General features: G+C 32.3%; 2 protein-coding genes across 4 annotated transcripts in view; both read left to right on the forward strand.

The window, feature by feature from the left end:
- The window catches only part of LOC110018434 (histone deacetylase 9), a 67735-nt gene that overhangs the window by 12612 nt on the left and 41158 nt on the right, over positions 1-13965 (forward strand). The window lies entirely within an intron of this gene.
- On the forward strand, positions 546-12518 carry LOC110018435 (uncharacterized protein OsI_027940-like). The gene is made up of 5 exons (XM_020715748.1): positions 546-653; positions 10486-10672; positions 10758-10911; positions 12227-12264; positions 12354-12518. The coding sequence occupies exons 1-5, from the start codon at positions 649-651 to the stop codon at positions 12501-12503; spliced, it is 534 nt and encodes a 177-aa protein (XP_020571407.1). The 5' UTR covers positions 546-648; the 3' UTR covers positions 12504-12518.

Here is a 13965-nt window from a genome sequence, read left to right on the forward strand (position 1 = left end):
AATTTTATTTAAATAAAACATTCTGTAAGTATTGAGCATTTTATAGTTCCTCTTTGAACGACAAACAATTTTATCTGTGAATATTAATCATCGAGTATTAATATTCATTATAGAATTTATTTAAATAATATGAACAAATATATTACTATTTATAAATTTTATTTAAATAAAACATTCTGTAAGTTTCTAGAAAATAAATAGATTTATTTTTTATTAATATGAACAAATATAATCGGGTATTAATCAGTTACACTTACTGTTGTTCATCAAATAATCGAGTATTAATCAATTACATTTTGTGTTGTTCATCAAGTGCATCATATACAAGTATTTATAATCATATTTATATACAAACACTCTAAATATTAATATCACATAAAAATATTATTATTACTAATATTAAAAAAAAAGAAATTTATATTTTAGTGCATAAATTTATGGCAACAGAGTCCAAAATATAAATATCGAATTTTAAATATTAGATATGTAAATACATAATATGTGAAATGCAAGCAAATTTCCATTATATAAGTAGGATGGTAGATTTATTCCGACCCGCTAAGAGGACAACCCGCAGAAAGCCGCTGTCATTTCGCTGCGCTCTTGCTCCTTCACCTAGGGTTTCCATTTTTTCTCTCCGCCGCCAGTATGAGGTATGCTGCCCTTAAATGGATAATTGCTCCCGAAAATGGTCTATCTTTATTATCAATGTTCAACGACTTCTGACCTCACGCTTGCCGCTTCTGAAATGTACCGATTTCAGATGGGGATTTATGTTTTGTGTTAACAGGGTTCAATCGTTTTCTACTTTTCTGTTTTCTTTTGGTATTATCAGCAAACTTGTTGGATTGAGATGGAGTTTCATGTTGAACTGAAATTTCACGTCCTCTTTAGTCTTTTCGTTATTTTTCATAAAGCGTTCCTCGGTGCAGGGGAAAGTATAGAGCAATCATTTATGGGGTTGGGGTTGCTGAGGAGACGAGGATGATGATCTCCACTATGAAACGAGTGATTAATAGAGCTTTAGTGCTAGTAGACATCTCATCGTTCATGCTACCTTTTGTGTCTATCCGGATAGAGGAAGCCATGTGAGGTACTTATAATTATTTGGGCTTTGGAGGAGTGTTTGAAGTTAATAAGCTTGAGGAGATTTCTGAGAAGGACGGAAAACCGGGGAATTGAAGATAAGGCTTGGGCATTAATTTTCTTGTTCTAGAACTGCAAAATGCCTTGTTCTAGAACTGCATTTTTGGCTGAATCAACTTTCATTTGACATAATCTCTAAAACAAGTGTTTTTGAAACAATTTAACATTATAACCTAAGTGATTGTGTGGAATAATGTTGCTAGCAGACTTTATTTATGAAATTATTGGGTTTAACACTTTAGTTTTACTGCTAACTCTTTTTGTTTTTTGTTTCCAACTGTAGTGACTTGCAGAAGTCTGAACTTTTTTTGTCAACTTGATATATGATAAATCTTAATTTGGTATTGTGAACACTTCGTTTGTTCAAAGATGACATCCATCAGATTTATGGAAGATTTACATACATACCACTCAATTCTTATGTATTTACAAAACTAATACCTAAATTACAATTTTTACATTCACTCCACCTTATCTATGCATGAAAAGGTGTATTTAACTTTGTAAAAGTTAAAATGGTGGTATTTTTAATATTATATGAAAGATTTGGGTGGCATGAATGTAAAAGGTAAATTTTATGTATTAGATATGTAAATACATAAGCAATGGACAGTATGTATGTAAATGCCCCTAGATTTATTATATTTGACTATATATCTGATGAAAGAAACATGCAATAATAGATATTGATGAATTTTTTTCTTTGCCCTGCACGAAGTTCTGACTGTATACTTGTGGGGATATTTTCAAGGGAATGCTTTCCCATAGTATTCCAAAGTATATTTAGAAGTGTTGAGTAGGATTGCTTGCTATGTCTTCTGTTTGTAAAAAGCTGAACATCAACCTATATACCCTTTAATAAAAATGCATTTATTTATTTATTTTTAGATGAAAAGAGGGGTTTCCTTAGTTTGTTGATGTGATATTTCTTTTTGCAGATTTTCTCTTACGTAGTTCTCTTCATCCCTTTATTTAATGTAGTTTGTCTTTTTTTCTTATGCAAACCATCTCTCTGTGCTTTGTTCTAACTAGAGAGTTGTATGTCTAGCTTTTACTCTTGACTCAAAACCTGTTTTTTTTTTTTTTTTTGCTTTTAGATTAATGAAGCAAAATTGCTTGTCACAAGCAAAATTGCTAGCTTTTTCACATGTTAAATTTTAAACCAAGCATTATTAAGGTATTTCTCATTCTTTTCACATGGTAATCCTCTTTCGTTTTCTCTTCTCATATTAATTGAATTAGTGATATTTAGATTTGTAAGTCATGGACTGGAAGCATCATAGTGGTATTTTATGCATTTTGAGCATGTTGTGGATGTAACTAAGATTCTCAATGAGGTGAATTTTCTACTTATACTATAGTCCTTGTTTAGGTTATTTCTCTGTGGATTAGTACATGGATACTTCTAAGATACATGGATACTTCTAAGATACATGTGAAGTTCTGTTTTTCACCAATTCACATTATCTCTTTCTTTTTCCATGCTTATGAATCCAATTAATGGTTATTAATTATTTTAAGTAACATGGAATGGATTCACTATTGGGTCACTGTATGCATGTTATATATGTTGTTGGGGTGACTTATTTAGAATGCATAAAGTGCTAAATTTGTACTTTTAATAAGTATATTGATAGGCGCATGTCTACATCTCATCTGCAATGATTCAAAATCGAGATGAAAGATATTGGCATTTATTCTCTCATTTTGAATGCCAATAATATGAACTTTAAAATATTGATTAACCTTTCATTAATCATGGATGGAGAGTTAAAAAATATTTATTGAAATCTTAATTAAATTTGCAGTGGAAAATTTAAATGGTAAGCTAGAGTTTTGGCAAATTAGGTTAAGAAATAGAGTTTGTGATCCCCATTTAGACTAATTTTACTTTACTATGATGAGAATTAAGATGAACATTAGATCTACCTCGGATAAAGCTTGGTTGCACTTTGATCAACTTGCTCTTTAATAGATTTGTCGAGTAAAGAGGGAAGCCAAGGAGAGAGATAGTAGCCTAAATGAATCTTCGACTCGCAGCAACCCATAGATTCATGTTAACCATCACTGTGTTCTTCAATGAACATTAGAACTACCTCGGATAAAGCTTGTTTGCACTTTGATCAACTTGTTCTTTAATAGATTTGTCGAGTAAAGAGAGAAGCAAGGAAAGAGATAGTAGCCTAAATGAATCTTCGACTCGCAGCAACCCATAGATTTAGGTAACCATCACTGTGATCTTCAATGAGTTCTCTCGTTTTTTTTATTTTGAAATCCTTAAATTTCTTCTAGATTTAAGCTCAAGGATATGTCTTTTATTATATTTGGGAGTTAGTTATATCGAATCTAGAGAAGTTTGTTTTATATTTTGAATTTTAATGCTATATTTTATTCTCTCACTAATTTTTTTTGCCAGAAATTTGAATCACGTTTTGGTAAAAAAATCTATCAAGAAATGGTGAGAATTTGTTGAATATTTTATTTTAACGGTTATGAAGTGTTTTTATAATCCTAGAAGAGCTTCCAATAAGTAACATACGAAATAATGGAATAATAATTACAACAAATTTATAAAAGCCATCAATGGATGAGTAGAATGATAATAATTATTACTGATGTAGGCGAAATCAACAAAGGCAAATAGATTGATTTTTCATCTCTTTTTTAAGTGAATGAATGGTCATTGTTTATTCTAAGTTTGTTTGCCAACTTTTAAAATATTTTTTCGAATATTCTTTTGGTGATAATATTTGTAAGTTACTATATGTGCAATGAATGCAGTAAAAATTAGACCATTTTCTAGCTTCTACTTTATAAAAGGTACATAATTTCAATATATTTTACACGGTCCGTTGTAAAGTGTTTATATAATCCTAAAAGAGCCTCCAATAAGAAACAGACAAAATCATGGAATAATAATTACAATATATTTATTATAGCCATCAGTTGATGAGTAAAAGAATAATAATTACATTAACTATAAGAGGTCATCGATTGATGAGGTGTTACTAACAATTTCAAGAATTATTGAGTTGGCATAAAAAAGCCATCAATGGATGAGTAGAATGATAATAATTATTACTGATGTAGGCGAAATCAACAAAGGCAAATAGATTGATTTTTCATCTCTTTTTTAAGTGAATGAATGGTCATTGTTTATTCTAAGTTTGTTTGCCAACTTTTAAAATATTATTTCGGATGATCACTTGGTGAGAATATCTGTTAGTTACTATATGTGGCAACAAACGTAGTACAAATTAGACTACTTTCTAGCTTCTCTTTTATAACATTTATGCCCTTTTCAATATATTTTGCATGGCCAAGTTGCACTGGATTAAGTGTTGCCATGATGCATCCTTATAGGACATTTTCATTCAACTTTTAAATCTTCTAGGATAATTTTTATTCATAACATTTTACAATTTCGTAGTGCCATTGATTTAAATTTTGCTACTATGCTAGATTTTGCCAATATATTTTATTTCTACTTCTCATAGAGCTGAATTGTCAGTTTAAGAATGCACAATATTTATAAATTGACCTGTTATTAACCATGTATTCCACATAATTGGTATTGGTATAAGCATCAACTATCAAATTATATTCCCTTTTAAATGAAGCTTATTTATAAAGAGTCACTTTCGTATATTTAAAATTTTATGTACAATCTTAAAGTGTGATTCTTTGTAATTGTCTGTGACTTTTGACTTATCATAGAAACAATTTTGGTAAGTTAAGTCTAACATGTGATAATATGATAATTTTTTCTATCAAGTGGTTTTTGTGGATTGTATTTTGGATCATCTTTTAGTTCGCGCTTAAATTCACAGGGCTCTCGATAGGCTTGTATTCTAACTTGCTTGTTTCTTTTAATAAGTTATTATGTAATTTTGTTGTGATATAAAGATTCATGTTGAGAGCGTGCAATCTCAATTCAATGTGCTTTAGCTTGCCAAGTCTTATGGAAGCCTCTTTTTAAAGTTGTCATACTTTCAAAGTCATTGCTTTTTACGAAGATGTCCTCAACATAAGCTAATAGTGTTAGGATTCCTTTGAAGATCAAACAATGTATGGTTGCCTTAACGTCGGGTTTATTTGGGGTGGTTGCAACTTTTTAAGAAGATGGTTGTAAAGTTGTGGTGTAGAAAATAATTTCTTGCAAAACTGTGATGAGAATTATAAATATATATTCTTTCTAAAAAATCAGACAACAGTTTTCTTACAGTTATCACACTTTCACACTTAGGTTGAAAAAATAGTTCTTCACTATATAAATTTTTAGAAAGCTACAAGAAAGCAACTTCCAAAGAAAGCTGCGACGATGATCTGAAAAACAAAGTAGATAAAAAGTTGTTTCAAATAGACTATTTGTGTTTCATTTTTAGTGTTACCCTATTGAATCTGTTAAGCATGCCCTGCAGATTGCTTCAATCTTTCTAATATTTTCTTACATTGATATTTTTTTGTCTTAGATAAACTCGAAGGTGATCTCCATATATACTTCATATATATCATTACTTAAAGAGTCATTTTCAATCAAATAATTGTATTTTTAGTTCTTGCTACCTTCTTATAATAAGATAACTCAATTGATGTTATTTTTAGTAAAATGAGTGAAAGTTTCAAGATAATCAATTATATATTTGTTTTTTCCTTTTGATAATTCATAATTTTTCAGGGTTTATTCTTTTAAAGGGCTTCCTTGTAATATTATTCTAATTTTCATTATTTAAAATTTTAGGTATGGTTTTAGCAATACAAATAGTGTGGTGGCTAGTCAGGTTGGATTGGTGACGAATAATTTTTGTATGATAGGAACGTGTAATAGAAAATTAACTGAAGTTTATTTTTTTGTGGGTTCCAAAGTTTCAGTTTGTTCCGTATGAAGGATTGATTCTGTTGATTGGATTTGTTTTGATTGAAATGCTTTTACCATTTATATATCAAATTAGTTGAATATCAATCGTGACCTGTTACGATTTGTTTAGGAGTTGTTGGTTTTGTAGTATAATTGTTTGTAGGTGTTAGGGGTAAGAAGGACAATCTATTGAAGAGAAATATTTCATTCATGAATTTTATTTCTTCTTTGGGATAAGTAGCAAATATTATAAAATTCTCTTCCTTGAAATTACCATTAGGGGATTCATAGGGCTGTAAACGGGTCGAGCTCGGCGTGTTCGACTCATTCGAAATTGTTCCTATTTGAAACTAGCTCATTTTCAAAATTGGTTTGTGTTCAAGTCGTTAAAATTAATTGAAAAAAATAGATGTGTGTGTTGTATTCGAACTTGCACCAACTCTGTGCAATAGAGGACGTAAAACTATATGTTCACGCAAGCTATTATGATTTAAACTTAGATATAAATATAGATAATATATTATTATCTAAAGAATATATATAATTTTTTTCAAGCTAATACAAGCCGAACACAAGCGAACAAAGAGTTGTTCGTGTTCGACTCACTTATAATTCGAGCTTAAATTTTTTTTTTGTGTTCGGCTCGCATAACGAACGAGACGAGCACGAGCAGTGCACGAACAAGTTTTTTTGACAGCTCTAGGGGCGTGTACTCTTATCTCTTGGTGGCGATAACACTTTTTCCTTTTTTTTTTCTTTTTTTTTTTGAAGTGGAAGGATAACCAACATAAAACATTTAGTTAATATTGGATCCTTTTTTTTTTTTTTTTGAGAATGCGTATGGGCAAAGTGAGCACTTGCAATATCATGAGAACACTTTTATTTTAGGTGTTGAAGCGAGTGATGAATTTAGCTGGGATTTTGGTAGGATTATTGAACTCAAGGACTCCTGTAGATATTCAATCTTTGATGTGAACAATTGTTAAGGTAGGTTCACCTAGTATTCTTTTGCAATATTTTTTGACAAAGAGAGCTTTTATGATAGTCCATAGGTAGTATTTCTTTCATTTAGGGTTTGTTTAGCGCAGTTGCAGCTTCTCTGTTTTTCAGTTGCAGTTGTTATTGTGGGAAAACTGCATTGGGGAAGCAGATTGCCTGTTTGTTGCAGCGGTATGAAAACAACTGTGGGACAACTATTTTTGAAAAAAATGATCATTTTATCCCTGTTTAGTTAAGTTGTTTAAGGCAGAACTATGATAACATATTTGATATTTTAGAAGCAAAAATTCATTTTTAAACATAACAAGAGTACGAATACACCACTCACTTAATAGTGAGTATCAAAAGTGCTCAGAAAAAAAAAAATACAAGTAAACTAATAATGATATTTCTTTAACATGAAGGCTATGAACATCTCTTCCTAAATCTTCCTCTAATGATGCTATTAGTTCGCGATCACTTCCAGCAGTGGAATTGACCCGACTGTCAGCCCAGCGGAAGAAGTCACATTATTCTGCGAGTCTCCGGGGGCATCTGTAAAAGTGTCGACTGTAGTTGTGGGCCTGCCGTGACATCAGAAAGGAAGTCACTAGTATGCAGTAGCATAACAATCTTCTGGATGTCCCTGAATTTCTGGAGCTCATCTTTCTTAAATGCAACAAAATATTAGTCAATTATTTTAACAATGATAAATAGTGGAATGCACATCAAGTAATTAAATTCTTTTAAAAATTTTGTTATTAAAGGTTGAGCGGTGAAGAACTGTAAGATATTGCTTGTAGTGAAGACATAGGAATTTTTTTATAAAAATATGCCATCATAAAAATGTGCATTTTATGTTTTATCAGTCAAATAGCAATTTTTTATGTGAAAAAAATTAGGTAATTAAAAATACATACGAACTGGGTGATTTATATGTAAATGCCCCTTCCAAAATTATACAAGTAAACAAACAAAATAACTGCTAATCTGTTACCCCCTTATAAGAACATTGAATTAACCTGATAGAATAAACAATTATCAATCAACTTAACAACAAATAGAGAAAATTTTATGTCCATCACATCTTCTCCACCAACAAACAAGCAGAAACAGGAACACAAAGTTGTCGAAAGGAAGAAAATTCAGAAGAACCTAAAGGAAGACAGGAACAAAAATGCCACGCTTTTAATGCTACATTTGCTGAAGGTGAATCACTTTTTCAATTAAAGTTTTATAGGAATGTAAAGATAATTTTGCAGAGTAAATATTTTGAGTTAACTTTAAGCAAAAAACATATGAAACTTAATTGTAATATGGAAAAGATTAGAATTGTGTTGGAGATGGTTCAAGACCATGAAGTTTATTCACTTCTTTTCGTATATATTTCTCAGGTGAAATTAGAAGCCGACATATATATTGGAGAAGGATTGCTGCAAAGTTTTTTTTGATGTTCAAGTAAACTCTGCTTATGTTGAATTGTCCCATCAAATATTAAAATTTTGGAGCCACAATCAGTTCAGAACTCATGAAACAATAGCTTTTAAGACGCCATCACAAAGCATAGTGCTGAAAGTTAGATTAATGAAGGGAGTCGAGATGCTGAAAGTTAGATTAATTGTCGAAAGGAAGAAAATTAATGAAGGAACTCATGAAACATAGCCCCAATCATTTCGGAGCTCTACTCTCGAGTGATCGAAGGGTATGTGATTTCTCAATCTGCATAGTTTTAAGTTGAATCCTTCCAAACAGGATCTACAGTATCTATTTCCTCTGTGAAGTGTGCAACATCAATCAAGCCTTAAACACCATAACAAGTTAAAGAGAAGGTGGAAGGAGCGCCCGGTGCTTCAAACGATGGTGGAGGTGAATGGGAGTGAAGCGTAACTTGATCTAGAAGGGGAGGCTCGTGAAATGTAACTAGAACTAGAAGGGGAGGCTCGGTGCTTCGAGCGACGGTGGAAGGAGCGCAGGGAGCATGGGGCTTCACGAGGGGGCTTGATGCTTCGAAGGGGATCGTCGAATCGCAATGAGGGGGAGCGTCGAATCGCAATGCGTTCGGGAGCAGGGGGTCTTCGCGAGTCGAGATGCTAGGGCAGAAACCTCCTTCAGCTTCGCAAGTCGAGACGATAGGGCAAAAACCTCCTTCAGCTTCGCTAGGGTAGCAACGGTTTTGCAAGGCAAATATTGGAATTTCTGGATCAGTAACGCGAGCCGCGGGGTCGATTCCGTGACCCCGTGTTCTGTTAAATTTGCAGCCGCCTAATTTGCAGCCGCCCGCCGCGAACGCTTAATTCAAATGCTGAAAACTTCGAACGCGTTGCGGTTTGTGGCCGCGCTACACGAAAAAAGCGGCCCCAAACGAGCCCTTAATCACCCCATTTTGTTGAGGTGTATGCATATTGGTCGACACAACTCTAGGGTTACTTTTTCTTGAAATTATGAGTGAAGAGAATGTTTTTAAAAAGTTTTAAGGCATTATCAAATTCGTCTATTGTAATACAACTTTGAATTTATTTTGATCATGTTCAAGAAGTGGTGAAAATGATACATCACTTATGGCTTTTTAGTACAAATGATACACTGGTGTAGTCATTAATAAATGACAAAGCATCAAGCTCGAAATATGTTAGTTGTAGAAGATGGTCGTCATGTATCACTATGAATGCAAGAAAACGACTTTGGGTTTGTGCTACTTAGAAAAGTTGTATGCTTGTGTTTTGTTAACTTATAAATATCACTATGAAGTTCTTCAATATTAATATTTTTAATAATAAAATAAATAATTTTAAGAGTAATAAAATAAGTTTGGCTATGTCATAGGTGATGGACATATTCATCTTTATTCGAGTTAAAGATTCCAGAAAGGAAAGATAATACAATGTGTAGTATGAAGCTTCATTGGTTCTTGAATATATTAAGATAGTAGTGACTCTTTCTTTAGGATGCCAAATTGTTTTCCTTGTGCCATGTTCTTGAAATACACAATGTAAAGGGTAAAATGCAAAAATACCTATAGAATCTATTGTTAATTTTTAGATTGATAGATTGGTGAGTAATTTAGGCATTTGGATATTTTTGAAATAAATTTGTTTATGACAATGCCTTTTTGGGAATCAACAATCATCAATAATTCATTGACAATGATTATTTCATTATTTTGTGTAAAGAGTTGGTCATATGTTATGTAGGTCCTGAAATTTTTAAATGTCCAGTAATACAGCTGCATACACAAGTCTTTTTATCTGAAATTACATTGATATTTTATTCTTGAATTTGGTAGATTCATCCTTTTTATCTGAAATTACATATATGTTTTATACTTGAATTTGGTAGATTCATCTTTCTAGAGCATGCATTTTCTCGCAAATGCCATCAGTTAAAATTTTTTTTATTGCTTTATTATTATCATATTTTATTCAGCTTGGCATAAATAAAATGCTCAGAAATATCCGTTGGATGTTTTCTCTTTTAATTTAATATCACGTATCCTATTTTTGTAGTCGTCATCCCGAAGTCAAGTGGGCACAAAGGTCCGACAAGATCTACCTTACTATTCTCTTAGCTGATGCAAAGAATGTTCAGATTAATCTTGATCCAGATGGTGTTTTCACTTTCTCTGGCATCACTGGTTCAGACAATATCTTGTATGAGGTCAAATTGGAGCTATTTGATAAAGTAAACGTTGAGGTAAGGTTAATGTCATGCACGGACACTATCATCGACACTTTCAAATGCATCTTGTTTTTTCGACCAAAATTCGTTTTTTCTGTAGGCAAGCAAACTAAACACTGGCGTTAGGAGCATCTTCTGTGTTATAGAAAAAGCTGAGAAAGGGTGGTGGAAGAAGCTATTGCGTGGTGATGGAAAGCTACCTCACTACATTAAAGTTGACTGGGATAGATGGGCAGAGGAAGATGAGGATGATGGTTTGTTCTTTACTTCTGTTTATTTTTATATACATGGCATACAATTTTTATGTGTTCACATATATCACACCTAAACATTCATATTTACATTCATAGCACTTTGGTGCTTTAAACCTATGCATGAAAAAGTGTATTCCACTTTTAAAAAGTGATAATAGTGCTGTTTTTAGTGTGATATCAAAGATTTTAAGTACTACATGTGTAAGTATCAAATTTTAAGCATGAGATATGTAAATACATAAGAATTGTGTGCTATGTATGTAAATGACCCTAAAGAATAATCTTTTAATAATTGAATTGTCTGAAGACATGAATTATGCATAAGCTGTAGGGGAAGAACTTTGAAGTCTTTTGGAGCACATTAAAGTACTGCTGAGTTTATTCTCATATAACCACAATTATGTTTGCATATTTATTGGTTATTGATCAAATATTTTTCTGTGATGATGATGTGAGTGTGAGCCAAGCTGACTCGTGATTTGACTCGGGCTCGCTCGATAAGTGGCTTGTGAATGAGCTTGATGAGCTTACAAGCCAAGCACAAGCTAGCCCCAACTTGATTCGTTAGCTTGTGTGCAGTCTTTTTTAAAGACTAATTGATATAAAATATGCTCAAAGTATACTAAAATTTAAAATTTTATCTATAAATTATTAAAATATTAACAAAATGATATTTTGTATTTTATATTGAGTGGTTTTGTATTATTTTTCTCTTAATTACTCATTCTATTTGTTATTTTGTTATAACACTAATTTGAATTTATATTATTTTCTCTTTTTAATATTAAACAAGCTGGCTCGTGAGCAGACTCCAACTTGTAAAAGTAAGCTCATCCTCGAGCTCGATAAATTAATCAAGCTCAAGCCGATGGTGACACGAACTCAACTTGACTTGTTTACACCCCAATTGATGAACTTTGTAACAGTAGAAGTGCTCCATTTTGACTTAGCTGAATATTTTTTTCTTTCCCTTTTGAAAGTAAAATGTCATATCATAGATGTTTTCTTTTTCTTCCATGAATAGAAAATCTTAATTGCATTTGCCACAATGTTGATCCTTTGGCAGATCTGTAGACATTTTTCTTCCATGAATAGAAATCTTAATTGCATTTTCCACAATGTTGATCCTTCGGCAGTTCTGTAGACTACTTTGTTTTCAGTATTTTTCTAGGCGCTACTAAATTTATGGCATTTTTTCGTAACATTTTTATGTTTGTATTTGATATTCACAAAATTGTTCCTCTACGCTTTGACATGTCTAATTTGGTATGTTATTAGTCTTTTTGAGGAGCCTAACCTTGTATTTTTGACACAGGCCCTAATGCTGATGACTTTGGAGGAATGGACTTCTCGGTAATTTAAAATTTTCTTTCTTATTTTAAATTTTTTGCTAAGTTTTGATGTTTGCAATTGTTAATGCTTGTGTCCTAATTTTTTTACAGAAATTCGGTAATATGAGGGGAATGGACGGTGATGATGATCTTGATGTTAGTGATGATGAAGGTAATTTCTGGTGCCCAATCTTCGAATACACATTTTTCATGCATGGGTTTATAACATCCAAGTGTTATGAATACAAATATCAAACTTAGGTGTTCGATATGTAAATACATTTGAAATATGTGCTATCTATGTAACTTCCCCTAATTTGAATACTATTGTTTCTTACCAAAAAGGGCATAATTGCCTCTGAAGATTGGAAAGCAGGGACTTTCTTTAATTCTACCGGACTTGAGGCTTCGCCGTTGAATGAATATAGAACTTAGAATGAGGTGCGATCGGAAAAAAATCTGGCTTAACCATATGTTGACTTGGGACTTCATCAATGATTCAAGCTGACGTGTTAATTGTGTCAATACCTTTTATATTCATCATATTAATTTTTAGGGGCATTTACATACATACCACCCAATTCTTATGTATTTACATATGTAACACCTGAGCTTTAATTTTCATATCTATTGCACCCAAATCTTTCACATCACATCAACAAGTTCACCGTTTTAACTTTTAAAAAGTGAAATGCACCTTTTCATGCACATCCAAGGTTGGTATGTTTGTAAAAATTGAAGTATAGGTTCTAGATATAGTATGTTATATATAATAAATACTACCTACCTTCAGATCAATTGCTAACAAAATGAAAAACATCATTGTTAAACAGTAACAAAAATATGAAGGTTAATAAACTACTGTGTGTGTGTGTGTGTGTTTATGTTTGTTTGAGTTGTGAATATGAAAAGAATATATTTTTCCTTTGCAATTGTATACACTTACACACTGCCGTTGCCGGTCCCAAGCCCGGATGAGAAAAGTGGAGGGTTGCGTTAGGTAGTCGACAGCCAGCGTAAAACTTATCGAAAAAATCATGACATGAATTCTTTTGATCATTGTGTAAGTGCTAGGGCGTCCCCTGGAAGCGACGTACTGTATAGCCTGAATACAGTGAAAAGTGTGCAAGAGTCGCTACACCGGCGCCCGGGTGTAGTGTTAAATAAGAAAATGTTCCCATATTACGGGCGAATGCGGGTAAAGAAGTTAGTCCATGAAATTAATGAAACTATTATTAGGATATGATCTTGGAATATAGACACTCTCAATGATAAATTAATGGAATTAGTTGATATTATGATTCATAGGAAAATTAATATCTTATGTATTCAAGAAACTAAGTGGGTTGGAGAAAAGGCTAAGGAGATTGATAATTTAGGTTTTAAACTTTGGTATTCTGGTAAGAGTCGCACTAGAAATGGTGTAGGTGTAATTATAGATAAGAGTTTGAAAGATAATGTTGTAAAAATTAATAGAGTTGGTGATAGAATTATAGCCCTTAAGATTATCATTGATACTAAGATTTTTAATATTATAAGTGTTTATGCTCCTCAAGTAGGTTTAGATACAGAGTCTAAAGATAAATTTTGGAATGACTTAGGGTCCGTTTGAGGCAACTTGTGTGTTTCAAGATAAACTGCTTATCCTGAAACGCGGCCCGAGGGCCGGCCGCAGATGTCAGTTTGTGGTCTGTGTTTAGTGTAAAAACCCAAATGCAGTTTC

This window comes from Phalaenopsis equestris, unplaced genomic scaffold, assembly GCF_001263595.1.
Source record: "Phalaenopsis equestris unplaced genomic scaffold, ASM126359v1 Scaffold000022, whole genome shotgun sequence".
Lineage (NCBI taxonomy): Eukaryota > Viridiplantae > Streptophyta > Magnoliopsida > Asparagales > Orchidaceae > Phalaenopsis > Phalaenopsis equestris.

Coding starts and splice junctions, on each gene's coding strand:
- LOC110018435 (XM_020715748.1), top strand. Junction 10,673..10,757: donor TTGATAAAGTAAACGTTGAG/GTAAGGTTAATG, acceptor TTTTTTCTGTAG/GCAAGCAAACTAAACACTGG. Junction 10,912..12,226: donor AGAGGAAGATGAGGATGATG/GTTTGTTCTTTA, acceptor TTTTTGACACAG/GCCCTAATGCTGATGACTTT.